Below are 27,764 nucleotides of genomic sequence, written 5' to 3'. Positions count from 1 at the left end.
CCCTCTCAGACTTGGAACTCAAGCCTCTGGTGAAGACGGGCACCGTGATGATAAAATATGCCGTTCGGCTTTATTCATTCCACCATGTTCATGCAAATTCCTCGGAGGAGGAGAAGGGGAAGACGCTGCTTCAGTTCAGCCCCCTCCTCACTCTTCCTCATGAAGTTTCTGGAAGAGGGGAGAAAAAAGAGCAGGGGTAACGGAGGAAGGAAAAGAGCGTTAAAAGGGAGGCAGACGGCGAAGGGACAGGCCAACGGAAGGCCTTCAAAATTGGGCAGAGGTGGTTGCTTTTACTGTCATAAAAAACACAGGAACCTGGTTCTGCTCCAGAGTGGTTTTTGGGATTGGGATGCAGGTTTCAGGGGAAAACTAGCAGGGGAGTATAGTGGGAAACATCCTATGACCAGCAGATACGTCCCAGCCTACCCATGACCTGCCTAGGAGTCCGTATTGGACTTTTCTTCCTCAGTTGGTTAAATTCTGTTTCTGGGTTTTGTTTGGTTTGTTAAGCTGTTTTGAGTCGGTGGAAGAGAAAAGTGAAGTATCACTATCTCCATAAAGCCAGCTACCTCAGGTTGACCCCTATTGGCCAGGGATACCAACAGCGTTCTTCCACTTCCCCCCAGTCCTGGAGCAGATGTACCTCTGCCTCCCCCCAAATGCAAGTATGATAGAGCTTACTGTCCTGGCCTCCTGGAGAACAGTGAAAAGGCAAACCAGGGAAGTGGGGAGGGTAGATGAGATCCTGAAGCAGAAAGGGATTTGGCCACAAAAGGCACGGTGCCTCTGCTCTGTTCCGGGGCCTTTCCAAGAGGGGATCCCCACACTTGCCCCACTACCTCCCCAGTTCCTGCGTAGCTGCAGCCCTCACCTTCCCTCCCACGTCACGGCTCTTGGCCTTCAGCTTGTTGATCTGAGACTCAGCGATGTCGGCTCGTTCGTTGGCCTCGTCCAGGTCGTGCTGAACCTTCCGGAACTTGGCCAGGTTGGTGTTCGCCTGCTCCTCCTGGGGGAGAGGGAACGGAAAAGCAAAGGGGTGGTCTGTGTTAGACGGGTGGGACTTCCCAGTTGTAGCTGGGGAGGGGGCTCAGGGATGCCATAATAGTGGCAGGAAGAGGGGAGTCCTCGTTCTGTGTTGAGTATAAACACAATCTGCTGCTACTGTGATTTCAGCAAAGAACAGGTAGACGGTGTGGCGGGTCTAGGAATATTTTGCAGCTCAGGTTCAGCAAAGCTGTTTCCTATTAGGTAGCTTAAGGACTTGGAACAGTCGGCTGCTGAGGTTTAGAAAAGCAGCTGATGGGCTGCAAGACCAAGCTCTGAGCTAGGAAGAGAAAGAGACAAAGGGAGCTCCTAATTGTCCTTGTCGCAGAAGCCTGCCAAACGTTTCATAATCTAAAATATAACTACAAGTCGATCAGGTTCAGCAGAGCAGCTCTCGATTTGCCAAGGAGATGAGATTCAGGCTGGAAGCTGGAATCTCTGCCACGATTCCTCTCGACCGGGTCAAGAAAACAATCGCGACGGAGAAGGGGAACTCACCGCTTCTTCCGCCTGCCTCTTGTAAGCTTTGACCTTCAGCTGCAGCTTGTCCACCAGATCTTGGAGCCTCAGCAAGTTTTTCTTGTCTTCCTCGGTCTGCAGAGGAAGGAAAGCGGGACAGGTGAGGGAATGGGGAACCGTCCCGTTGTGCGGCAGGAGGAGCCGAATTTCAGTGGCAGATCCCCTGTTTGGCGGGCAGAAGGTGGTGGAGAAGACTTCCTCCCTGCACGGTCCTCAATATAGCAGCCACCAGTCAGCAGAAAGCAAACAGAGCAAGGCAGACTAATGCAGGGGTGGCCAAGACTGTGACTCTCCAGATGTGCATGGACTACAATTACCATGAGCCCCTGACATGCCAGCAGGGGCTCATGGTACTTGTAATCCATGGACATCTGGAGAGCCACAGTCCGGCCACCCTTGGACTAATGGGGTTGTCTTGGTACAAAACAGCTGACTACTTTCTTCATTATTCCCCACAACTAAAATTGTTTTCGGTTTGGGGTGGGGCTTCGAGCGCTTTCAGATATCGTGAGTGGGAAGCCTCCCAATACGGCTTCCCCGTTCAGCATTCCCATTTCCAAGGACGCAGCTCAGTTTAGGGCTTTGAGTACAAATGGGGTGTCAAAAGGATTCGAACCGGGCGTGTCAACGTTGACCTCTTGAAACTTGTAGGCCGGACGCCAGAGCTTCAGGTGTGTTCAAAGCCTTTCCGGCAGCCGGCTTTCATAAATGAAAAATCTAACAACGGGGTTCAAAACATCGATTCAAAATTGTGAATGCTGAAGTTTCGAATTTGGGCGAAATTTCGCTCCCCGGTCTTTCGACAGCCGTGCTGACCAATGGAAGGCCCCAGACTGACTAGCTCCTCCTCTGACCGTCGTACTCCCCCCCCCTCTCTCTGCTCCTCACCACATTTCTCCTGGGAAAAGTCCTGGTGGGTTGCTGACCAGAGGAGAGTCCCCAGCAGCCGGCAGCAAGTGGAACCAAGCGGCTTTTCTTGGTCTGTGGCACCAATTATTAACGGTATAGGCTCACCTGGTAGGTGAGCTCCTTGATGCGCCGTTCACACTTGCGCATCCCCTTGACGCTCTCCGCGTTGCGCTTCTGCTCCAGCTCCAGCTCGTTCTCCAGCTCTCTCACGCGGGCCTCCAGCTTCTGCAGCTGCTTCTTGCCGCCCTTGAGGGCCAGCTGCTCGGCCTCGTCCAGGCGCATCTGCAGGTCCTTGATGGTCTGCTCCATGTTCTTCTTCATCCGCTCCAGGTGCGCGCTGGTGTCCTGCTCCTTCTTCAGCTCCTCCGCCATCATGGCCGCCTGGCGACCGGAAAGGAGGGGGACGTTCACTTAGGACGAGGGGAATAAACACTCAGGTTTCCGAGGCGGGAGAATCCGCTTGGGAATTCTTCCAACTCTTCCTTGGTCAATTGAGGAAGAGCAAGGAAACGGGGAAAGACGGTTGGCTCAAAGACTCTAGGACAGTGCAGGGGTAGTCAAACTGCGGCCCTCCAGATGTCCATGCATCCAGCATTCGCTGGCAAGGGCTCCTGGGAATTGTAGTCCATGGACATCTGGAGGGCCGCAGTTTGACTACCCCTGGTTCAGGGTGAGGAACAGTGGCTGCTGTCCCCTTCCCTGTTTGTGTTTGGTTTTTAATGGTTTTTAAGATGTGTTTTTAATGGTGTGGACTGCCTGAGTGGCTCTGACAGGGGCTGAAAGGTGGGGTAGAAATTTTAGAACCTATAAAGGTCAACATCAGGGAAACGAACATAAGCCTAAACTGGGTGGAACACAATGATAGAAATATAATACCAGTATTTATTAATCAAGATAAAAACTGCAGGTTTTTAGCATGGCCTCAGTCAAATCAGTACATACAGGCATACTAATGCCTCCACTGACTACATGCATTTTGGCATTACCGCCTTTATCAATGGCCAGGCATCAAATCAAACCAGCGTACGTAAAACGTACCATAAATGCAATAATTATCATAGCAAGTTGGCTCCTGCACGTAAAAAGATCTATTCAGGACACAGTTCTGCGGACCATAAGGCCACGTGAAACTCTAATGTTTCAAAAACAGGCCCTGGTCAAAACAAACACTTCCAATGTCCAGTTAGGGTCTTGTAATCAGGACCCACCCTTCATCCAGAGGATACGGCAGGTCGGAATTTAGTATATGCATAAATGAGCCTCCTTTCCACTCACATCGGTTATGGCCTTCTTGGCCTTCTCCTCGGCGTTCCGGCATTCCTGGACAGCCTCCTCCACCTCGGACTGGAGCTGGCAAAGGTCGCTCTCCGTCTTCTTCTTCTGGTTGATGAGGCTGGTGTTCTGCAGAGAGGGAGGAAGGGGACGGGGCCTCCGTGAATCGTAGCTGCGGCAGCAAGGAGAGGAACGGGGCTAGGCGATGTGGGTGTGGCCTGCTGCCCCCTACCTGGCACGTTCTAATCCTGTCTGCAGTTCAAAGACATTGTAACAGCATCGGTGGCTCTCCCACCCACTCTGTAAACTAACAACCGCCTTGTGAGGTAGACTGGGCTAAGAATGTGATTAGCCCAAGGTCATGTACAGGGATTAAAAGACATTGCAGGAGGTGATATGAAAGACCTTGGCCTGTGACCTTGGAGAGCCACTGCCAATCTGAATGTACACAATACTGACTTTGAAACCAGAGTCCAGTCGCACCTTTAAGACCAACAAAGATGTATTCAGGGCGTGAGCTTTCGAGTGCAAGCACTCGAAAGCTCACGCCTTGAATACATCTTTGTTGGTCTTAGAGATGCTACTGGACTCTGGTTTTATTGTGCTACTTCATACCAACACGGCGACCCACTGGAATCTATCCTCTTAGAGTCCTCCGGTTCCTCTGCAGATTGCATAAATCTTTCACCTTTTGCAGCACTGGCTTCGGGCCGGATTTCAACCAACGGACCTGCCTAAATGAGAACCTGGTTGGAAGAGGCAAGGGGAGGGCTGTTCTCACCTGGGAGTGGAGGAGCTGGACCCTCTCGCTGGCCTCGATCAGTTCCTGCTCAGCCAGTTTCCGCGCTCTTTCCGTCTGCTCCACCACGCTGCGGAGCTCTTCCAGCTCAGCCTGCAGCAGGGAGTTCCGCCGCTCCACGATGGCGATGTTCTCCTTCAGGTCCTCGTTGGCTCGCAAGGCGTCGTCCAGCTGGATTTGGCTGTCCTGGACAATAAAAAACATTCAAGGGCTTTTAGGCCTAGTTTTCAGAGGCCCCCCCAGGCCCCTCCTCTAAATGGCTCTGTGCCCCTTCCCACGATCTCCCGCTGCCACGGCTGGGCCGAGGCCTCGAGCTGCCTTACTTTGAGCTGAGCCTGGGAGATCTTGAGGTGCTTCTGGACCTCGGCCGCCACCCGATTCGCTTGGCTGAGCTGGATCTCCATCTCGTTGAGGTCGCCCTCCATCTTCTTCTTCACCCGCAGCGCCTCGTTTCGGCTGCGGGTCTCGGCGTCCAGGGAAGCCTGGAGGGACTCCACGACCCGCAGGTGGTTCCGCTTGGCCTGCTCCATCTCCTCGTCCTTCTCGGCCAGCTTGCGCTCGATGTCGGCCTTGATTTGGTTGAACTCCAGCTGGGCCCGGAGGATCTTGCCCTCCTCGTGCTCCAGAGAGGCCTGCGGAGTTAGGGTGCGAGGGGAGAGCGGCAGACGGGGGAGATGGGGAGGGGGACGACAGTTTAAGGCCCGAGAAGGAGAGAACCAGGGAAGAAAGGGAGAGAGAGAGAGAGGCTGAGCAGGGGGGCTGGGTGCAGGGATCCGTGCCGCGCTCACCTCTGCCTCTTCCAAGGCGGCCTGCAGCTCCATCTTCTCGGCATCCAGCTGCTTCCGCACCTTCTCCAGCTCGTGCATGCTCTTCCCGCCTTCGCTCAGCTGTTCGGTGAGGTCAGAGATCTCCTCTGTGCGGAGGGAGGAAGCAGGAAGCGTGGCTCGCATCCAGCCGCGGAAGAAGTGCCCAAATGGGGACAAGTGGGGTCAGGGACCCTGGAGGCCCTTCCCCGACTCACCTTGCAAGTTCTTGTTCTCCCTTCTTAAGGCCTCCAGATGCTCCAGGGCCTCCTCGTAGGCGTTCTTCAGCTTGAAGAGCTCAGTGCTGAGCGCTCGGGACTCCTTCTGCGAGGCCTCCAGCTCCAGCTGGGACTCTTCGAACTTCTGCTTCCATTCAGCGAGGATCTGAATGGCGTGGAGGGGGCCAAAAAGGACAGGAGAAGCTGACATGGGTGATCTTTCCTTCCTCCGGACTCCGGTGCTGGCCAGTCTTTTTGGACGATGCCCCCCATCTTCTTCCTCACCTTATCAAAGTTCCTCTGCTTCTTGTCCAGGGCAGCCGCAGCTGCATTCGAGCGCTCGACGTCCACCATGAGGTCTTCGATCTCATTCTGCAGGCGGTGCTTGGTCTTCTCCAGCGAGGAGCACTTGGCGTTCACGGCCTCCACGGCCTCCTCGGCCTCCTGCAGCCGCTGCGCCAGCTTCTTCCTGGGACACGAGGGACCCCCGCAGTTTGTTAAATATCCCAGGAGCACACCTGATTACCCCCAGCCAATAGGATAACCACCCTCCTTGGATAAAAGACAGGAAGGGGCTGGCAGTGATGTCATCCAATGGTGATGATGTCATCAGATGGCTTCCAAAAGCTGTCACTCCCGCTAATCGGCTGGTGTGGGGGTCACTGTGTGCTGTCAGCATGGGGCTTTGGGGCTGGTGTGCCACAGACCCCCTGCTCTTCCCTATAGAGAAGCTGCTTCCCTATAGATAAGCCCCATGCAATGGGGAAACCGTTCCCCAGATGGCTTTCCCTACGCACCTACCTGAGTGCCTTTTTAGTGGGGATTTCCCCTCCAACCAACAAGCTTTTCGCTCGTCTTATACGCTGCCATTTGAAAATATAACCCGAGCCAAAAGCTTCGCCGTTAGAGGAAACGCCTGGGAGCTGTGATGTCCGTGGGAGAAGGGGCGTGGGGCATGGGAGGCAGGAATATGACAACCAAGCAGGCAGGGGGAGGATGAGAGGAAATAACATAGGGGGGTCAAGACTTAAACCTGCACGCGACCCCAGACCTGGATTTCGATACAGCCAGGGGGCCCCCGCACTGGATAAGGAAGGGGATCACAAGAAGTTGAGAAACTATCACCTAAGATTCCCAAACTCCAGGTAGGCCAGAGGAAGTGGTGTGACAAATTCTGCCTTGTCCCGGGTAGGCCCGGTTCTTTCCGCTATCCTTGCCTTGACCTGTTGGGCTTTGCCTCAATCCTCAGGCCTCTAATCAAGGCCAGGCTTTGACATTCGGGTCATGTCGGGAATGGGAAAAGTCAGGATCCAGGAAGTTTTTGCCTCAAAGCTCCCTCACGTACTTGGCCTCCTCTAATTCTTCGGTCCTCTGGATGGCGTCCGTCTCGTACTTGGTCCTCCACTGGGCCACCTCGGAGTTGGCCTTGGAGAGCGACCGCTGGAGCTCCGCTTTGGCCTCCGTCTCCTCCTCGTACTGCTCCCGCAGCAGGTCACAGTCGTGGCGGGCCGACTGGAGGGCATGGGCCAGGGCGTTCTTGGCCTGCGTGGAGGAGATTTGTGTGCAAATTCAGCCGCTTTCCCTCAGCTGACCCATTTGCGGCATCTATTTTCTCAATTTCCTGGTCCTGACACACAAATCCCCGTGGAGACCGTTACCTTGGCCTCCTCTTCTAGCTGCCTCTTTAAGTCTTCCATTTGCTGGGTGTACGACTGCTTCCCTCGGGTGAGCTGGGAGATGAGAGACTCCTTTTCTTCTAGCTGACGGGCCAGTTCTCCTGAGGGGCATGGGCGAGGAAAGAGTTTAGTTCCCTAAGCGGAGGACGACCGGAGAGAAGTGAACGGGAGGTTGAGTTCAAGAGACGGGAGGTACCGTTCTCTGTCTGGAGCTTGGCCCGTTGGGTGTTGGTGTCATTGAGGGTCCGTTGGGTCTCCTCAAACTTGGTTCGGTAATCTGCAGATTGGTCCTCCATGGTCCGGCACATCTTCTCCAAGTTGACCTGCCGCCAAAGACAGGAAGAGAGGGGAGGATAGAATTGATGCCCCTTCCTTGATACGCCCCAATTGTTGTCAGAAATTGGGCAGCCCCAGGTGGGGCTTTTCCATAGCCGGCTTCTGTTTCGCTGTCGGGGACTTGATTGATTGAACGTTTTAAAAAATTGCTTAGGCAGTTGTGCCCTCCGAGCACAAGGATCTCCCTTGTGTGACTGAAAGCAAACCGTGGCAGCCGTGTGGTGGCTGGCCCCGCCTCCTGGGACGGCCATTTTGAGGCAGCCATTTTGTGGCTGCATCCACCATGCTGTGTCAGGATCCCAAAGGGGTGGAAGCCCTGAGCTAAGACGATTCAGTTCAAGAAATGGAGACGCAGCATTTGTATTCCAGCCCTATGATTGCCTGTTTGCCTCACTGTCTCACAGACTGGTTGGGGGAGAGGGCCTCTTCTGACCCTTGCTATATCAAGTGACCCATTAATGGCCTCTAGTTTTGGCCTCTCTGCTCAAAGTCCCTACCCAGCCCAGGAGAGATTTCTCAACGAATGCCTCAGCTCAGCTCGGCCTTTAACCTGATCCCTCCCCATTCAAACCTTCCTCAACAGGAAAGAGCCCCAGTGAAACTCTTTTGGTTCTGAGCACGTGCAGAGACGTGGGATGATTGGCCCCGCCCCTTCCACCCAGCTTGGCTCTTCCCCTTCCTCCACCAATGGGGCACCTTGGTTTTCAGCAGCTGCTCCGTGTTGGAGGTGACGTCGTCCAGCTCTAGCTTGAGCTCGCTCTTCTCCTTCTCCAGCTTCTGCTTCACCCGCTGCAGGTTGTCGATCTGCTCCCCCAGCTCCGCCACCGAGTCGGCGTGCTTCTTGCGCAGGGCTGCCGCCGTGGCCTCGTGGTGGAGCGTGGCCTCCTCCAGGTCGCGCCGCATCTTCTGGAACTCCGCTTCCCGCTTCTTGTTCATCTCGATCTGCACCGTGGTGGCCCCGCCCGCCTCCTCCAGCCGCTCGCTGATCTCCTCCAACTCCCGGGAGAGGTCGGAGCGCTGCTTCTCCACCTTGGCCCGGGCCGTGCGCTCCGACTCCAGCTCTTCCTCCAGCTCCTCGATTCTGGCCTGTTCGCCACATGGAGAAAGACATTTAACCAGTTAACGTTTTCTAGGCGTGGATTTTCTACTCCTGTGCTTAGGTGGCTTGCTGGTGGCTGGAGCGTTGGTGGCCACGTGGCTGCTCCTTTAGGGAGTAGGAGCCCTCCGTGGCCCACAGTTGGGAAGGAACATCTAGACTGGAGGATGAGTCCCCAACAGGGATTTTCTAGAACTATTTTGTGCTGTAGATGAAAGGTCTAGAGCTGGGAGGAACCAGGAGCCAAGGGCATGGACGTTCTAGAACCCCAACCTGATCTAGAAAGGAGCGTTTAAGATGTAGAGGTTCCAGAGAAGTCCCCTTGCACCCACCTGCAGCTCCTTCAGTTTCTTCTGCAGCTGCAAACCCAGCGCCTGCTCGTCTTCAATTTTGCTGCTCTGCTGGTTGATGTCGAACTCCTTCCTGCCAAGGAAATTTCGGGGAATAACAAATCTCCTTTTCCTCTGCTCCGCCATCAGAGAACGAGAAGGCAAACTCCTAAGCACTCAAGAGCTCTCGAATCAAGAACACAAGTTCAAGAATCAAGAGTCAAGTTTGGGGTCCCCTGATTTAAATGAAGAAGCAAGAATCTTCCGTCTGCCCACTCCCCTTGCAGGTTGTCTCGGCTGCCAAACCTGGCCACTTTTCCCGTTGGTTCTTACTGTGCTCTACAAAGGGACACCTACTTTTTCAACTTGTCTTCCAGCTGCTGCTTGTCATTCTCGAGGTCCATAATGTTCTCCTGAGCCAGCTTGAAGTCCCCTTCGAGCTTCCTCTTGACCCGTTCCAGGTCCATGCGGATCTTTCGTTCTTGCTCCAAGGAACCTTCCAGCTGCAGCAGAACAAAATAAGGGAGCATTACTCACAAACTCCTTCTCTTAAGCTGGGACCTGCAGAACGTGCCACTAAAGTGGGGTGTTGAGGATGTCAACCAGATCCCTGCAGATCACTGGCAGGCCTCATCCCTAACATGTGGAAGACCATGGCCTTTGCTTATGTACTCACATCGTCTGCCTGCTGCTCCAGTTTCAGCTTGGCTTTCGAGAGCGTGCTGACTTTGTCCTCTTCCACTTGGAGGTCATCCAAGGCCTGCTGGTGGGCTTCTTGCAGGGACTTCTTCTCCTTGGTCAGCTTGGCAATGATCTCATCTAAGCCCGCCATTTCCTCGGTGAGATTTTTCACCTGAACGAGACGTGAGGAGTTTTGGGGTGGGAAAAGTAGGAATACCCATGCGGGAGTTCTACGTGGAAGGTTGAACCAAAGTCCTTTGATCACAGAGGTGGCCCAACTGGGGCTCTCCAGATGTCCATGGACTACAGTTCCCATGAGCCCCTGCCATATAGCATTTTTCTCTTCAATTCCAAATGTATCCCTTCCCAATGACCAGCCCAGCCCAGCCCGTTCTGGAGCTACACAAGTCTGCTCAAATTGGTCTTGCCTTGGCTACACATACATGACCAGACCAAATCAGCCAACCTTACAAAGATCCTTGTGTAGCTCAGAGAAGTCTGAAATTCGGACCCAATCCAGCCACCCTTGACCTCGCCTAACACTCCCTACAAGACAAAGCCTGCCTGAAGAAAACTCATCTATTGACCCTTGGTCCATTCCAACCAGCCCCTTAACATTTCTGGCCTCGCCATCTTTCATGCCAGTCCTGTGCCCACCTTGTTCTCCGTCGCGTGCTTCTCCTTCTCCACCTTGGCCAGGGTCAACTCCAAGTCGTCGATGTCCTTCTTCAGCTCCGAACACTCGTCCTCCAGCTTCCTCTTCTTGGCCGTCAGCTCGGCGTTCATCTCCTCCTCGTCCTCCAGACGCTCGGTCAGCTCTTTCACCTTGGCCTCCAGCTGGATCTTGTTCTTGATCAGCTGGTCGCACCGCTCCTCTGCGTCGTTGAGGTTGTCTTGTTCCTGGAGGGGGCGAAGGGACAACGCTAAGAGAGGCTGCGGACGAAATGGGGAGGGCCTGGTGGGAATCTGGTATGGGCCATCACAGTTTCGAAGGGAGGCCAGGGGTAGTCAACCTGTGGTCCTCCAGATGTCCATGGACTACAATTCCCATGAGCCCCTGCCAGCAAATGCTGGCAGGGGCTCTTGGGAATTGTCCATGGACATCTGGAGGACCACAGGTTGACTACCCCTGACTTAGGCCACTGGGCTTTAGGAGAACAGCTCTTGTGTGCACAAGGACTCAGGGTAGGGATCCTGGCCACCTGAGACCTGCTTCAGGGCACAATGGACTTAGCCCAGGGATTCCCAACCAGGGTTCTGTGAGAGCTTCCCAGGGCTTTCGTGGCTTTTTCCGGAAGTTCGGATGGTTACTGGCAATTTCCCTGGAGCCCCCTTCCCCTGTTGCATTACAGGCGTAGTCTCTCTCTCCACAATGGAAACGGTAAACAGTCGGTGAACAGTGGCCTCCCCACACTTTCTGGAAAGCTCAGCAAGGGCCAAGGGCACCCACAGGCACCAGGTTGGGGCAATCCGAGAGGCACTCACCGCCTGCACTTGTAACTGGAGGTCGTTCTTCTCCTGCAGCAGAGAGACCATCTTCTCCTCCAGTTCTTTCCTCCGGGTCTCTGACTTTTCCAGAGCTTCCTTAAGCCTTGCGAATTCCTCCTTCATTGTCTGTTCCGGAGCAAAGAGAGCGTCAGATCTCAGTGTCAAAGGAGGTCAATTCAAGCGCAGAATTAAGCTGCAGAGCTTTTCGCTGGGCTGTTCTCAGCCACAGGTGTGGGGACTGCGTATTTGGGTCATTTTGTAGGTAGAAAACTAAGATGTCAAGGAGAAAGGTTCGGCATGGATAAGCCCCTTTGCCATAAGCAGAGAGTTTATATGTGCTGAATGTGCCACATCACCTTAAGTAACTACATGAAGAATTCAGCGCTAGCCCTTGTCCGACCTGTAGCCCAGGTGAACCTGAGCCTGCCAGATTTTGGAAGCTAAGCAGAGTCAGCCTCCAAGGAGCACTAGAGGACACACAGCAGACCACCTCCAAACACCTCCAGTTCAGTAGAAGGCAACTTCACGGGTTCATTCACACATGTGTGTTCTCGGTCTCTGCCTTCCCTCCTCGCGAGGAGTCTCACCTGCATCTCCTTCTCGGTCTCCGCACTCTTCAGCAGTGGCTTGATCTTGAAATACAGTTTCATCCACGGCCAGTTCTTCACTCCCATGAAGGCTCGAATGTTCCACTGAATCACGAGGAGGGCGTCCCTGCGGAGACGGGCAGGAGGCAGAGGGAGGGAGTTACACTACAGGTGCGTCTGACCTTGCTTGGTGCTGTGGACAGTGGAAACCCAGCCACGCACGCCAAGGGTTTTGGGGGGGGGGCTCTGAGAGATGCCACAGGAGGCCACAGGACGTGGCTACCACAGAGGAAAGCAGGCAGACCATGGGCGGCAGTGATCCGCTGCCACGGGCCGCCACCATGGATGGCCAGGAAAGGAATGGCCTACAGAGGTATTGGCCAAAGGAGTCAAAAGGATAAAAATCATTTGGAGGGAATTAAACAAGAGATAGAAGTCAAGCAATGGTCCTGTGAAATAGTTAATGATGATGATGATGATAAATCCATTTATTTGTACCCCAGCCTTCCCTGGTCAGCTCAGGGCAGCTGACAACAAACTTAAAAACCATCCTATAAATTAACATTAACACATAGGACCAAGACTTCCAGGCCTTACGGTCAAATCTTCCAGCACGGAAGAGTGCCAGCGTGGCGCAGTGGTGAAGAGTGGCAGGTTTGATTCCCTGCTCCTCCTCCGCATGCAGCCAGCTGGGTGACCTTGGGCTCGTCACAGTCCTGATAGTGCTGTTCTCACAGAGCAGCCCTGTCAGAGCTCTCTCGGCCCCACCTGCCTCACAGGGTGTCTGTTGCGGGGAGAGGAAGGGAAGGCGATTGTAAGCCGCTTGGAGACTCCTTCGGGCAGTGAAAAGCCGGGTATAAAAACCAACTCTTCTTCTTCTTCCTGTTTGCGCAGCCAGTGAAAATCTGAAATGCTTCCTGCACTCACCGGCGCTCCATGATCTTCTTGAACTCGATGCGCATAAGCTGGCCCCGGGCCCGCGCCTGGATGCGGGTGATGATGCGGGAAAGCCGTTCGTCCCTCATCTCTTCCAGTTGGCCCAGCAGCCCAGCCTTAAAGAAAACCTGCAGGGAGGGGCGAGGAGGGTAGATTTGTCAGTGTGAGGAGGACATCTGGTTACGTTTAAGAAGACAGCTGGGTGAATTTATTGACCCGCCCTGTTCGCATCTGTATAAACGAGGGTTGCCCAAACCCAGTAACCTATGAAAAGCCAGACCAGTTGAATTCCTGCCTGTGACACCGCTGTCGGAAGGACAAGGAAAGGAAAAAAATCGGGCCCTTGGTCTGCCTCAGTCCCCCATCCAGTGCAGAAAACAGAGGCTGTTATCAGGGTGGGGCAAGCAGCATCTGTGGAACGTCAACCTGTTTCTATGTATTTTATTTAAAATGCTTGTAGGCTGCCTTTTCATAGAATGCTGGTTCCTCAAAACGCGGAACAATCCGAACCATGTTAAATAAATAAATAAACAGAACCAAGCTGGAGTCCAGGGGGCACCTTGAAGACCAACAAGATTTTGTTCACGGGATAACCTTCGTATACAAGGACAGGTCTTCCGAAAGAAAAATGCTGCCTCAGGCTCACACACAAGCAGCCACTGGTCCCCGTTCTTCACACGCCCTCCTGACCCACAAGGGCTCTGCCCCCTCACCTTGGTGTGCCCAAATTTGTACTGGTTATGGTCGATGTCCAGGCAGCCCAGCAGCTTCTCCGCACCCTTCCGGCTGTCGATGAACTGACCCTCGGGGATAGCGGCCGGATTCAGGATGCGATACCTGGTGGGAGGGAACCGTTCGTTCGTCCATTCATTCATTCATTCATTCATTCATTCATTCATTCATTCATTCATTCATTCATTCATTCATTCATTCATTCATTCATATTTATACACCGCCCTCCCCGAAGGGTCAGGGCAGTTTAAATGGAACTGAAAAATTATACAGGAAACATTACATACAACATATAACTAACTATAACTATGTGGAGTTTGGTGAGAACTCTTCTGCCAAGGAAGTGGACATTCACAGACGGCATGTCCGAAAGCTGTTTCATGCAGGGATTTTAGTTTCCGGAGCAGAGGGGGCCTGGGCCTGCCTACAGCTGTAAGAAGCCCAGGCGCGAAAGGAGAGGTTCCCTTAGCTTGGGGTGTGGAAGGGGATCGATGGGAGAACCACCTCCCTCCCACTGACTTGTGGACCTACCGCTGCCTGAAGTCCCCGTAGAGGACCCGGTTGGGGAACCCCTTCCGGCAAATCCTGATCCCCTCCAGAACGCCGTTGCAACGCAGCTGGTGCATGACCAACGGGTTATCCATCACGCCTGGGAGCGGACCGTGGACGGAAGAGAGGGCGGGAGGGAGACAAGAGAGGGGAATTGTTGTCGTCTTTTCCCATTTACTTCTCCCATTCGCCCGACAAATCTGTGCCCTTCTTCTCCAGGGCAGAAATTTGTTTTCTCATTCGTTATTCTGGACTATCTCGCTCGGCCTCACCAACTCTCAAAAGTTAAGAAGAGTCGGCCCTGGTTGGCACTTGGAGGTTTGTATGCCAACTCAGCCCAGTCTGCCGCTCTTAACCACTACACCCTGCTGGCTCTCCGTGTCTGTACATGTCGAGACATTTATATGCCACTTTTCTCCTCAACTGGCATGCAAAGTGGCTTACAGCAGCATTTCCCCCCTCCTCCATTTTATCCTTACAGCAACAACCTTACGAGGTAGGCAAGGCTCAGAGACAGCCACTGGCCCAAGGTCACCCAGCAAGTATTGTTGGCAGAGTAGGCATTCGAACCTGGATCTCCCAGACCCTAGTCTGGCACGCTAACCTCCACAGATTGGTCGGAGCCAAATTTGGGTTATGTTGAGACAGAACTGAGAACCCGCCCTAGTTTGTGAGTGATGCCCCCAACGGAAAGGCCCTTCTCCCGTCCCACCCTGCTCACTAACCGGATGCCTTCTTTTCATTGGGGATTAGACACCGAACAAAATGAGGGTGTGTCGTTTTCAGATTTGCCATCAGCTTGTTCAGGTTCTCCTGCAGAAGGTATAAGATCCAGAGAGGTGAAGAGAGAGGAAGAGATTGGGGGCATCTATCAGCAGTTCGGCCTTCCTCTCCAGTGGGGACTTGAAGTGGATGACAATGTTCTCCTCTCTGTTGCGTCTTCACAACAGCCCTGTGAGGAAGGTTAGGCCAAGAGTATGGGACTGGCCCAAGATCACCCAGCCGGGTAGAGATTCAAGCCTAGCTTTCCAATCCCCTCATTGGACATGTTAACCGCTGTGCCATCAGTGGTCTGGGTGCCCAGCCGTGCAAAATAACCAGTCCTGACAACATGAGGAAAGGATCCGGGGCCAGAAAATACCATTCCAGGTAGGGTGGAGGCCTGGGACAACATAATCTTTGGTCGGAAGAAATGGCAGGGGGAGAACGGGGCACCCTGCAAGAACGGGCTCTTCTCCTCTTGGCGTTTCCGCTTCCCAAGCCTTCTAACTATTGCAACAAATCTTGCCCCCTTGGGTACCACCACGGAGACATTTCCCCTCCACTTCCTGCCTTCTCAGGGCCCCCCTCTCCTCCGGCAAAGGCCTTCCTGGGTGTGGGATCCCCCCTTCCTTTAGTAAAGACGTCTCCTCCTCCTCCCTCTCCCCCAAGCTCTGGTCTCCTACCCGGTGAAGCGCAGAGACGGTCTGGAAAGACGAGCCTTTCTTCTTGGAGCCTTTCCCCTTGCCGCCGTCTCCACCTGAGGGGAGGGCAGAGATGCAGGGGCCCATTTCACACCTGAATTGTGCACCCCCAGCTGGGCAGGACGGCCCCAAATCTTCCCAACTGTTCAACTTGCAACTGCCTTAACCTTGAAAGACTCACTGGTGCGGCCTTGGCCGCTCTAATGATCTGGAGGGACCTAGGACCATGTCCAGTCCAAAAATCTGAACACCTCTCCTGCCCATCCATCCTCCCAACATCCCCTGTCTTTTGGCCACTGCCTCCTTTTCCCTGCCCGCTTGGTCCACCGTGCCCCCGTCTCACCTGCATCGGTGCCAGTATAGCTGGAAAAGAGGGTGGCCAAGAGTTTGAGGGCGGACTTCTGGTAGAGCCCCACCACTGTCTCGTTGAGGGGGTCCTTGTTCTTCTGCAGCCAGCCTATGATGTTGTAGTCAACGGTGCCGGCGTAGTGGACGAGGGAAAAGTGAGCCTCCGTTTTGCCCTTGATGTTCCGGGGCTTCCCGAAGTTGGCCGACTTCCCCAGGTGGTTGTCGTACAGTTTGGCCTTGAAGGTCATGTCCGTGGCTTTGGGGAACATGCACTCCTCCTCCAGGATGGACATGATGCCCAGCGGCTGGACGGGAAGGGGGAAAGGGAATGGAAACGAGAACAGTTGGAAGGACAGCAAAAGAGGCCGAATGGACAAGCTGCCGTGATGCTTGGGAAAAACCCCGAAAAGGGAAGAGGCTGCATGGAGGTGAGCGATTTGTGGGATCAATTATTAACGGATCAAAAAAAATGTGCCCTTGGTTCATTGGGCGGCAGATATTTAAATAACTCGTAAGATGTCGGCAGCGTTTAAATATACCAAGAGGTTTGCAGTACCAAGTTGCTTAGAAGAATAAAATAGCTTTATTTAGAGGAGAAACAAACTTTGTGGAGAAAGAGGAGAGAGAGAGAGAGAGAGAGAGAGAGAGAGAGAGAGTTAACCGTCTAACTGTTCTGTTGTCTTCATTCTGTCTGTTCCGGAGGCAAGCAGGGAGGAACAGGAAGACTCCAAAGAACCAATCAGGACACTCTTTGAAAAATATCAGGAAGCTCCTAATCCAACTCCTCCAATGCCCCCTGCAGGGTATTCCTTGTATCCTTTCGAATCAGACACAGATCTTTCTAATTCGAACCTAAGACGTGTCCTTGCAGATGGCGGGCCACATCTTTGGATTTTGAGGGTCACACCTCTTTGAAACCCATCCTTGAGAGGCGGGGCTCAGCGGTAGATCCCTGCTCTTTGTCTCTGCACCCTGCGGACCCCGACCACCTGCACCCCCTGAGCCACACCTTCTCGATGAGGTCGATGCAGGCCTGGAGGTCCATGCCGAAGTCGATGAACTCCCACTCGATGCCCTCCTTCTTGTACTCCTCCTGCTCCAGCACGAACATGTGGTGGTTGAAGAACTGCTGCAGCTTCTCGTTGGTGAAGTTGATGCAGAGCTGCTCAAAGCTGTTATACTAGAGGGAGAGGGAGGAAGCCCAAGGCCAGAGTTGAGGCAGGGAGTCTTGGCAGCGCTCCCAGGGAGCATTTCTTACAGGGCCCTGGCGTGGATGGCCCAGACCACACAGGAAATATGCAGAGGCCCACCTCTGAACATCTCTTGCCTTGAAAATTGTATTGTAAGTCAGTGGCATAAGTTGACGACATTTGTCCCTGGAGAATATCCCTGCTTTGGAGGGTAGACTTTATGGTTTTGCCTCCTGTTGAGGTCTCTTCCCAAATCCTACGGGCTCCTGGCTCCGTCCCCAAATCTCCAGGAATCTCTAAAGCTCTCTGCCGTCCCCACGCTCCATCCCGCAATCCCCGGGAATTTCTCAATCAACCCTGTGGCTGCCGGAGCTCTCCAAGGTGACGCTCCTGTTTGGCTCTTCCCAGCCACTGCGGGGATTCTCTTACATCGAAGATCTCGAATCCGGCGATATCCAGCACCCCGATGAAGTACTGCCGCGGCTGCTTGGTCTCCAGGGAGTTGTTGATCCTCACGACCATCCAGCTGAACATTTTCTCGTACACGGATTTGGCCAAGGCCCCGATGGAGTAGTACACCTGGGCAGGTGACAGGGAGGCAGTCCGGCCGCCGACAAGGGAGGAGGGAAGAAAGAGCGAGCGAGGAGACGCTGGAGCAAGGAAGGGAAGCCCCAGAAGGCAGGAATATAAACCCGGCCCTGTCAGATCTCAGATCCCAGAAGCTAAGCAGGGCGGATCCTGGCTGGTATTTGGACAGGACTAGGCTTCCAGAGATTTGAGGGGCAGTTCCTCCAAGGAACACCAAGGAACACCATGGAGGCACAGAATGGCAAAGGTTGTGGGCACCGTTTTATTCTGACACAGGGTGGTAGGTGCAACTCCAAAATGGCTGCCGCAGGAGGCCGAACCAGCCACAACATGGCTGCCACAGGGGGTGGAGCCACACCCACAGGAAGCAACGGGAAAAGGGCAGTGATTTCAACAAATACAAAGCAGAGGGTGCTGGAGGAGAGAGAGACAGAAAGCTAAAACCAACACTGTGGTGGAAGCTGCTGCCGAAAAAAATGTCATTTTAATTTGAAGAGAAGAAAAGAGCTGGGTTTTTTTATATCCCGCTTTTCACTACCCAGGGGAGTCCCAAAGCGGTTGACGTTTACCTTCCTCTCCTCACAACAGACACCTTGTGAGATAGGTGGGGCTGAGAGAGCTCAGGTAGAACTGCTCTAAGGGCACAGCTCTGAAAGAACTTTGACTAGCCCAAGGTCACCTAGCTGGCTGCAAACCTAGCTCTCCAGAATAGAGCCTCCTGCTCTTTAGGCACTCTACCACACGGCTCTCTGCACAGTGGCCAATCAGAAGCCCTGCTGGTCAAGAGTCCCACGCGGCCCCAGGCATTTCCTAAAAAGGTTTTGCAGGTCCCAGGAAAGGTGTGAGAGGGGATTCGGTCTCCCTGGTCCCTTGAGACAGCTCCCTTCTCACCTGCTGGACATTTTGCCCCTTGGTGACGTACTCGTTCCCAACTTTCACCCGCGGATGGCAGAGGCCCTTCAAGAGGTCAGCGGAGTTCAGCCCCATCAGATAGGCGGATTTATCTGCGTCTGGGAGGGGAAAGTGTTTGGAAATACTTTCGCTGGATTATTTACATTTGACTGTTGTATAAAACATGTTGTCGCCTGCCCTGAGCTGTACACAAAGGACAGGATATAAGAATAAAGATTTGTTTATTTAATTTAGAATGAAATTACATTTTGGTTCCTAAAGCTTGGCACCAAATGAAGTGAGGTGCCACAACCAAAAAGGCCCTGCCTCTGTTGGCTACTGCCCTGGAGAGATTTTGGCCAGAGGACCAGCCCTCCACCCTTAGCCCTTCAGACCTCTTCCTCAAAGCATCCCCCAGTCTCCCTCTTGCCTCCTCCCTGGCCCCGTGCCCCTCTTCTCACCCTCGGTCCCATCAGGCTCTGCCTGTTCCTCCCTCTGCTTCTGCTTGAACTTCATGTTGCCGTAGTGCATGATGGCCCCCGTCAGCTTGTACACGCCCACCTTCTCCTCTGGGGTGAAGCCCAGGACGTCAAAGGCGCTCTGCACAGACATTGGGCGTGAAATAAGAAATATTATATAGGTCAGAGCTTACACTGGACATCTCTGTTATCTCCTGGTAGCGGCTGCTTATCCTAGTCTGCCGTTCCAGTACCTGTCCGCAGGTGGCTCTGCTCATCCTTTAGAAGATAGCTCCGCCCCTCAGAGCTATTTGGACAGCAAGGGCCCTGGCCTGGTATAAATACCTCCAGGGTACGTTTCTGGCTTTATTCGATCCCAGCTTGGCTTGTGGTGCTGCCCTAAGTACCTGGTTGGGACCTTTGATAGGTGACCCCACACGATTTTCTTTAAGTTTCATCACAATTGCCAGCCTCCAGGAATAAGATTGCCAGATTGGGGGGAAATATGGGTCATTTAAACATCCAGTATTTCTAAAAAAATGTTCCTCTGACTGTTGGGAAAATGCTGGACTGCCCAGGTCAATATCGGACACCTTAGTGTGGAGATCTCCTGGCATTACGACTGGTATCCAGACCACAACGATCAGTTCCCCTGGAGGACATAGCTACCTTGCAGGTGGACTGTGTACCCCCACTGAAGCCTCTCCCCTCTGCAAAAGATTCCCTCCCCACCTTAGCTGCTGTATGAACTTTTTATTGAACCATTGTGTGTGTCCATAACCTCTGAAGAAGACCAAATTTGGCCTAAAGTTTACTAAGATATAGTGCGAATTGTGTTTTTCTAAGGATAACCTATGGGCTTTGTGTATGTTTTTAATTTCATAGTTTTATGAGTTGTGCACAATAAATGTTTGCACAGTTTAATGATTCAGACCGCACAGACATCCTAACCGTTTTCCAGTTAGGTTGTCCTGTTCTCGTCCACCCCCGGATCTCCCAAGAACTTCCCCACCCAACTCAAGATCACGCACGTCTGTAGCCAGCAGTTCCTCGGAGTCATCGATGGAGGCCACGGTCACCTCTCCTTGGGAGACGTAGTTGTAGTCGTAGGGGTTGTTGGTAACCAAGAGCAGGTCTGCAGGGGGAAGAAGATGAAACAGTTGGAAAGCTCTGTGGCTCCTGGGATTTTGTGTCCCAGACTTCCCCCCTTCTGGGTGCCTCAAAATGTACGGGAGGGAAGTTTGTCCTGTGATGGGTTAATCCTGGTCTTCCCAGATCTCCCCTGGCTGCTGGTGGGGGGGACGGTGGTAGGGTTGCCAGCTCCAGGTTGGGAGACTCCTGGACATTTGGGGCAGAGCCTGGGGAGGAAAGGGATTTCAGTGGGGCACCATGCCCTAGACCCCTTCCTCCCTCCAAAGCTTCAGTGTTCTCCAGGGACTGATCTCTGTAGCCTGGAGAAGAACTGTAATTCCAGGGGATCCACAGGTCTCACCTGGAGGCTGGCAAACCTAGTTAATCTCCCAGTTGAGGACCCCTCAGGACCTCAAGTTCTCCCATCCACACATCCACCCACAATGAAGGCTCACCTAGAAGTTCCGGCTTCTTGTTGGACAAGATCTGGTAGAAGATGTGGTAATTCCGCTCCGATTTGAGCTGGAAGATGACTCGAGACTTCTCCAGGAGGTCTAAGGGAGCGAATGGGAAAATTAATGGCTAGATGTCTCAGGGGGAAGGAGGGACATGAAGAAAGCAGTGTGAAATGGGGGAAAGATCAGCTGCAGCGGGGCCAGATGGAAGGAGAAGAGTTTTTAGGGGTTTTAACGGGAGGAGAAAAGTTGTTATGTCAACAAAAAGCAAGAAGTGGTGAAGGGCTGATAAAAATGGTAGAATCGCACTGGTCAGTGTGGAGATGGGAGGAAAAGGAGGTGGGGATGGAGTCGCCAATGCCATAAATTGAATTAATAATAATAATAATAGTAATAATAGTAATAATAGTAGTAACAACAACAACAACAATAATAATAAAGTCATTTCTGACCAAACCCCCAAGTGATGCCACAGGCTACCGAGACACTCTAGGAATTCCATTATTCTAGATGGTTTTTACCACAGAAATTGGTGGTATTCCTAGAGCTGCCAGGTCCATCTTGAGAAATATCTGGCGATTTTGGAGATGGAGCCTGAGAATGGCAGGATTTGGGAAGGGGAAGGAAGGGGTAAAATGCCACAGTATCTACTTGGAAGTAAATTAGTTTTACAAAAGAAGGGGGCTACTCCCAAAAAAGTGTTCTTAGGATTGCAGGCATAGGATTGCAGACACATGGATAAGACAGACAGACAATCGTCCATTCGCCGCCTCACTCACAGGTCTCTATGTCGGCAGACGCCAACTTTCCCGTCGCCCCGAAATGGATCCGGATAAATTTACCCTAGACGGAGACACAAAGGCATGAAGGCGTGGGGTGAGGGGAGACCCCCGACCGAGGAGACTGGGGTTCCGATCGCCCACGGGATGTCAAGTTCAGCGCCTGCGTGGGTATGACATTTTATGCAAGAGATCCGTAATCGGATCCCCGGAAGTGTTTTCCCGCCCTAAAAAGCAACCGAGCAGAGGTACTTCGGGATCAGAGGTGCCAAAGCAAAGGGGACGGGGGTGTTCAGTCTTCTCCGCCGTGCAATTTCCCTGGCCGAACTGCCCAAGCTGTGATTCCAGGGGGGAAAGAGACCCGAACTATCCCTGGGCTTCCTTGGTGTGGTTTGGGGCCTTCTCGGTCATTGGGCTGGTTTTACAGGGTAGAGATGTAATACATCCCTAATTCCAAGACTGGCCAAGCCAACCTCCAAGGGTTGTCGTGATGCTACTAGGAGCTCCTGGGAGGGAGGACAGAGGCACAGTAACACATTTAAAAAATAATAAAATCCCAAGAAGGCAAATGCTGGTCCCCCTGCTCCCAATCCTTGGTGTAACAGTCCAGAGGGACCTTCCCTCTGTGCCGGATTGTCAGGAGGACTCACAAATCGGGAGGAGTTGTCGTTCCGCACCGTCTTGGCGTTGCCAAAGGCCTCTAAAGCAGGGTTGGCCTGGATGATTTGATCTTCCAGCGTCCCCTGCAGGCGGAGAAGGAGAGAAGCGCTGTCAGGTAACCCCAGCAGTTAGACTCCTGTGCATATCCCGGTCTCTCTCTGCTCTGTTCACGGCTGGGAGAACAGAGCTGCCGGGTCCAGGTCGGGAAAAACCTGGAGAATTTGGGTGTGGAGCCTACAGAGAGTGAGGTTTGGGGCGGCATAAGGCTATACAGTCCTCCTTCCAAGCAGGAATTTTCTCCAGGGGAACTGATCTCCGTGGCCCGAAAATGAGCTGTAATTCCAGGAGATGCCCAAGTCCCACCTGGAGGCTGGCATCAAGTTAATTTTCTGTACGTTGGGAGGAACGTTCATCTCTCTATAGTTTTAATTGGGGGGGGGGAGCCTGGGGAGGGGTCTCGGCAGGATAGAATGACATACCCTCCCCATTTTCTCCTGGGATCTCCATATTCTGGAGATCCGTTCTGATTCTAGGAACTCTCCAGGCCCCACCCGGGGGTTGACACCCCCAGCAGCAAGGTCCCAAGAGAGCTAAGCCCATGGGGGGCTTGACTGCTCCCAGCTGCCGTTACCCCCCCAGCCATCAAAGAAGTTGCAACTGTGCATGCCAATTCGACGTTTCTCCCTACAGTGGGTCTTGGCAGCTGCTGGGGAACAAATGGCTACAAGCCGAAAAGAAGGGAAGTCCTGCAGGGAAGGAGGAAGGGAAGGAGGAGAGCCCAGTCTCTTCAGGGGAGCCCGTCCAACCATCACCGGTTAGGAGGGAACGTGGGACCCCAGCAGTGGCTCTCTCTGATATCTGCCTCTGACATTGGCCTACCTTGAAGGGCTACTGTTGGGATTATTGAATTAGGTAATGGAGGAAGTTAGCTGATTCAAGTGTCTGCAGACTTATAGAGAGGGAGAGCCGAAGGATGCTGGGTGTTTCAGACTGTTCCCTCTTTCCACAACGCCTGCTTATTTATTTTTGCCTCCGTGTCACAACCCCTTCATGCTCCTTGGAGGAACTACCACCCAGATCTTCAGAGGTCTCCCATCCAAATACGAACCAGGCTCGGATCAGGTCGGGGCTTGATCCGTAATGAAAGCAAAATAAAACAGCCGATACTAGATGCCCAGCCTTTGATCCTAATTTTGTTTTGCTTTTCTGCGCAGCATCCCCGTCCTATCCAAACAGTCTACGAGAGCCCCCCAAGAGCTTCTGTGGGACCCCGCTTCTCTAGCTCCAGGGGCCCGGCAAAGAAGGCTGATCCTCTGCAGCCCACTCCTGGGCCCAGAGGAGAACAGAACGGGAGCGGGGCCGCGCTTCAGGGATCACGATCGATATTTGGCAGGAACCTTTGCGCTGCTCGCTGCGTCCTTCTTGCGGTCGCCAATAGCCGCAATGCTGGCAAAATACTGGATCACCCGCTTGGTGTTCACCGTCTTTCCGGCACCGGATTCTCCGCTGGAAGAAAGGAGGCGGAAGATAAGGGCCGCTGGAAACAACCTCCCTGCAGTAGATCTTCAGGGTCTTAGGTGGAGACGGGTCATGCCTACACATCAGCGCCTACCACCGAACCAGGTATCTTCTACTTGCAAAGCAGGTAGGGGGTCAACTTGGGAAATTCCTGCAGGTCTAGGCATGGGGAGGTGGGGAGAACGGGATTTGGGGGAGAATCTCAGTGGGGTATAATGTCGCAGATCCCATCCTGCAAAGTAGCCATTTCTCCAGGGAAGCTGACCTCAGGAGTCTGGTGGTCAGTTGTAATTTAGGAAAAGCTCCAGGCCTGACAAGAAAGTTGGCATCCCAAAACGCAGGGGGGCATGCTACCTCCCATGCAGTATGAGAGCCAGTGTGGTGTAGTGGTTAAAGAGCGGCAGAAATAGGTTTGATTCCCTATGCTTCTGCCACATGCAGTCAGCTGGGGGACTTTGGCCCAGTCACAGTTAGCTCAGAGCTGTTCTTGCAGAGCTGTTCTCTCTGAGCTCTCTCAGCCTCATCTACCTCTCAAGGTGTCTGTTGTGGGGAGAGGAAGGGAATGGTGTTTATAAACCCCTCTGGGACTCCTTCGGGTAGAGAAAAGCGGGATATAAAAAAAACAGCTCCTCTTCTTCTAGAGCTGCTAAGGATTTGGCTTCCGCTTTTCGTTTTTACACCTAGGACTTTATAAAAACAAAGGAAAACAGAAAATGCATTTGGGCACTCACGTGATGAGGACAGACTGGTTTTCTCGGTCTGGAAGGAAACAGATAGCATTAGGATAGCCCAGCTGATTCAGGTAGAAATGTGATTGCAGGATTTGTGCAGCTCTTATGGCCGGCTGCCGCCGGGTCGTTAGGGGAGAAGCACGCCAGAAGGCAAAGGGTTCCTACCCGTCAGCATGTATTGGTACGCGTTGTCGGAGATGGAGAAGATGTGGGGAGGGGCTTCGCTCCGCTTCTTGCCCCGGTAGGCGGCCACCACCTCTGCGTTGTACACCGGCAGCCACTTGTAGGGGTTGATGGTCACGCAGAACAGCCCGGAGTAGGTCTGGGGGAAGGAAGAAGAAGTCAAAAGATCTCCAAACAGGAGAAAATATTCGGTCGCAATGGCAGAAATGCAAAGGTACCATTTGAGGGCATCTGTGATAAAAGGGGTTTAGATCTGTGCATGGGAGGTGAGAATATCCAAGGAGAGATCATTTTTAAAAGGGGGTTTACTTCTGCCCGGAAAACCCTACAAAATAGCCCTTGATCACTTGATAGCCTTTTGCATCACCATCTTTCCCTCTACCTCAGAAGAGGATAGGTGAGCGAGCCCCTTCAAATTTTAACACATTCAAAAACTAGCTGTGGTCATGGTGTGAATTCAGGGGAATTCTAATCTAGCTGGGGTGGCAGAACGAGGATGGTACAGATGAATTGCCAGGAGGAAGCCAAGAGAAGAAGAGCTGGGGTTTGTTTTATCTCGCTTTTTTCTCCCCTTCCTATCTCCACAATAGAAACCCTGTGAGGCAGGTGGAGCTGAGAGAGCTCTAAGAGAACTGATCTACGAGAAGAACTCTGAGAGAACTGTGACTGACCCAAGGTCACACAGCTGGCTGCATGTGGGGCAATCAAACCACGGCTCTTAACCACTAGACCAAGCTGGCTCTCCTTGATAGTTTAGGAAACGCAGCTGGACCACACTTTTCTTTCTAATCTGGAAGGGAGCAGATGGGGGGGCATTTCTCTAGTTCTGCAAAGAGGAAGATGATTCAGGGTTTGCCTGTCTCACATTCGAGATGCTCCCTATGGAGAACTGAGCTGGCAGTTGGACGGGAGGCCTGCCATAGTGAGAAAATTCAAGGGTTAGATCCTTTCCACCTCTGCTGAGCTCTGGGGGGGGGGGGGTGGGAGGGGGAAGGGCAGGAATGGGACAGTTCTAGTTGGCTGGAAGGGTCCCCAGACTTACGTAGATCATCCATGCCGCATAACGTTCCTTGAGGTTGTAGAGGACGGCCGGTTCGTGCAAGAACGTGAGCATGGCCATGTCCTCGATCTTGTCGAACTTGGGCGGGTTCTGCTGGTGGACGTTGGCCTCTTTGACCGTCACCGTCTGCAGGAGAGGAGGACGGAAGGAGCACAGTGAGGCACCTCGACTCCTAGGCCCATTCTGTACTTGTTGGATAAGGCACTTTCAATGCACTTTAGAAGTAGATTTTCCTGTTCCGCACAGGAAAATCCAGCCACAAAAGAACCGTGAATTATCTAACGTGTGCAGAATGGTCCCTAAGGTGGTCTAGTCTGAATCCTCGGACACCCAACGTGTACAACTTGGCTTCGATCTTTCTGGACCTTCCTCGCAACTCACCACCTGCCTCCCTCCCTTTTGTGTTCTCGGGCAGCCGTGGCGTCCCCGCCGCTTTCCTTTTGAACCTTGACCTTTCACCCTTACGGCTTCTGCTCCGTGACACCATGCCCACCCGTTTCCAAGCATGACCCTTGACCCAAAGTGATCTTTGACCTTCTCCCCCTACCCCCTGCCCCTCCGCCATGCCGTACTTTGCCGCCCTCAGTTTGGACGGTGACGTTTCCGCCCTCTTTGCTGATGATCTTTCCCTTGACGAACTCTTCTTTCTCGTCCGGCACGAAGCACTCCGTCCGGATGTCGAAGGCCCGCGTCTGCGCCTCCAGGCGCTCCTTGTCCGACTTGCGGAGGTAGGGAGCTGCGGCTCCGAATTCGGCCATCTGGGCGTCTGTCATTCTGGGCAACAGAGGGCAGGCAGGACGTGAGAAGGACCCCGCTGACCCACACCACTGGCCGGACACCGGTCATCCCTCCCATCCTGTGTGTACCAGTCTCCATGCATGCCAAGAAGCACGCCCTCCCCCAAATCCACACTCCTCCTCCACCGTGAGACCTCTGCTAGTTCCACCGAACGAATCTTGACCCCCAAACTGTGCATTTGGGAGGGTGGCACCTACCTGAGAGCTTTGCTGGGGAAAACGGTGAAAGAGCAGGAAACTGGAAAAGAGAAATGCAAAGAGCAATTATTTCACAGATCAAGGAGGTGGGCAAGACTCGCCATTGGTAGTTCACATCTCCTGGGGGGGGGGCAAAAGCTACCAGCTGCCCCTTAAGGTAGTTCAGGCTCAACTGGGGGCGAGGCGTCAGACGCAGGGAAAACGCGACCCTTCACAAATTTGGGGGTGTGCATCCACATCCTCATCCCCCACCGAACCCTTTTCTCCTTTCCAAGACCACTACATCGACCTCTGTATCCTGTCTTCCGCCCAATCTTAGCTCCATTAACTCCTCTCCGACAGCCTCTCCCTGCCAAATCGGTGACCTCTGCCCCTTCCCTGGTTCTGCCTGCTCTTATGTGCCTTGCTATCATTTCCGCTAAACAAGTCGTCCACGGAAAATTTTTACTCTCCCTAGGATCACGACCTCTCTATTACGACCATGTTTAAGATTCTAGTCCTGGGCATTTTAAAGTTCTCGGCTTCTTACTCTCCTTCCTTCTGTGCTAACCTTTTGCAGCCTTTACTTGTGCGGCTGGAGAGGACCCAGCTAAACTGGATTATTATTCGGTCCATCTCATCACAGCTGTGAGTGACAAGATGATCAGGGGGGGCCAATGACCCCCCCCCAGTATCTGACCAGGAATGGATCCTCTTCTGTTCCTTCTGTGGGACCCTGGTTCATCAGCAGTGCTCTTCCTTACCCACCCACCCTCGTGAACATCTTTCAAAACTTCCCCTTGTTGGAAGGAGAAAGTGTTCTGTCATTCTCAGAAGCTTGCCTGTTGGTCTAACAAAGGATGCGCCTTTTTAAAAATCTATTAAGAACTCCATCTTTCTTCCAGAGAATTAGGAAAGTAAGAGGTTTTTTAAAACAAACAAACCAAATAGTCTCATCAGTTCTAAGTTTCTGTCCTCTCCTTTCATATCATCTGGCCTCTCCCACGTTCTCCTTGGGGCACTGAACCACCTAAGGAAAACTCTGCACAGGAAAGTCTGTAGGTGTCTTGATCGCAACAGCAAATTTGTGCCTACTTTGCAAGGGTGGCTATACAACGGTTAACCATCCCTGAACGTCTCGTGCCTCAAAACCCCCAAACTGACACCACTTTCTGCTGCCAGGCCAAAGGACCTGTTCCGTACCCCTCCCCAGCCCCTGATTTCAAACCCACAATGCCTCCCCTCCTAGACCCCCCACCTCACCCCACCCCCCTGGATTTCCTCCCCTCCCACGATAAATCTGCCCCATCTCTCACGGCAGGAAGGAAACTCGGTCCCTGTCGGGGCGATCTGAGCTCTGC

The 27,764-nt window shown here is 53.1% G+C and overlaps 1 protein-coding gene across 1 annotated transcript; it reads right to left on the bottom strand.

Annotated features, from left to right (window-relative positions):
* Nucleotides 1–45: 45 nt before the first annotated feature.
* LOC143826420 (myosin-6) lies at nucleotides 46–27,764 on the bottom strand. Its single transcript, XM_077315211.1, has 41 exons — nucleotides 27,720–27,764; nucleotides 26,425–26,464; nucleotides 26,002–26,203; nucleotides 25,412–25,555; nucleotides 24,352–24,508; nucleotides 24,187–24,214; nucleotides 23,335–23,443; nucleotides 21,928–22,020; nucleotides 21,278–21,341; nucleotides 20,499–20,597; nucleotides 19,944–20,047; nucleotides 18,916–19,054; nucleotides 18,455–18,573; nucleotides 17,405–17,554; nucleotides 16,795–16,965; nucleotides 15,781–16,090; nucleotides 15,420–15,493; nucleotides 14,700–14,787; nucleotides 13,957–14,074; nucleotides 13,407–13,530; nucleotides 12,685–12,821; nucleotides 11,758–11,884; nucleotides 11,168–11,296; nucleotides 10,340–10,582; nucleotides 9,678–9,854; nucleotides 9,359–9,504; nucleotides 9,005–9,095; nucleotides 8,273–8,662; nucleotides 7,437–7,563; nucleotides 7,223–7,341; nucleotides 6,910–7,106; nucleotides 5,850–6,033; nucleotides 5,565–5,730; nucleotides 5,332–5,456; nucleotides 4,867–5,175; nucleotides 4,526–4,729; nucleotides 3,748–3,873; nucleotides 2,578–2,853; nucleotides 1,543–1,638; nucleotides 872–1,006; nucleotides 46–168 (listed from the first exon to the last, which is right to left on the bottom strand). The coding sequence occupies exons 3-41, from the start codon at nucleotides 26,200–26,202 to the stop codon at nucleotides 148–150; spliced, it is 5,817 nt and encodes a 1,938-aa protein (XP_077171326.1). The 5' UTR covers nucleotide 26,203; nucleotides 26,425–26,464; nucleotides 27,720–27,764; the 3' UTR covers nucleotides 46–147.

Source organism: Paroedura picta, chromosome 16 (genome assembly GCF_049243985.1).
Source record: "Paroedura picta isolate Pp20150507F chromosome 16, Ppicta_v3.0, whole genome shotgun sequence".
NCBI classification, from domain to species: Eukaryota; Metazoa; Chordata; class Lepidosauria; order Squamata; family Gekkonidae; genus Paroedura; species Paroedura picta.
This window is presented reverse-complemented; position numbering and strand designations above follow the sequence as displayed.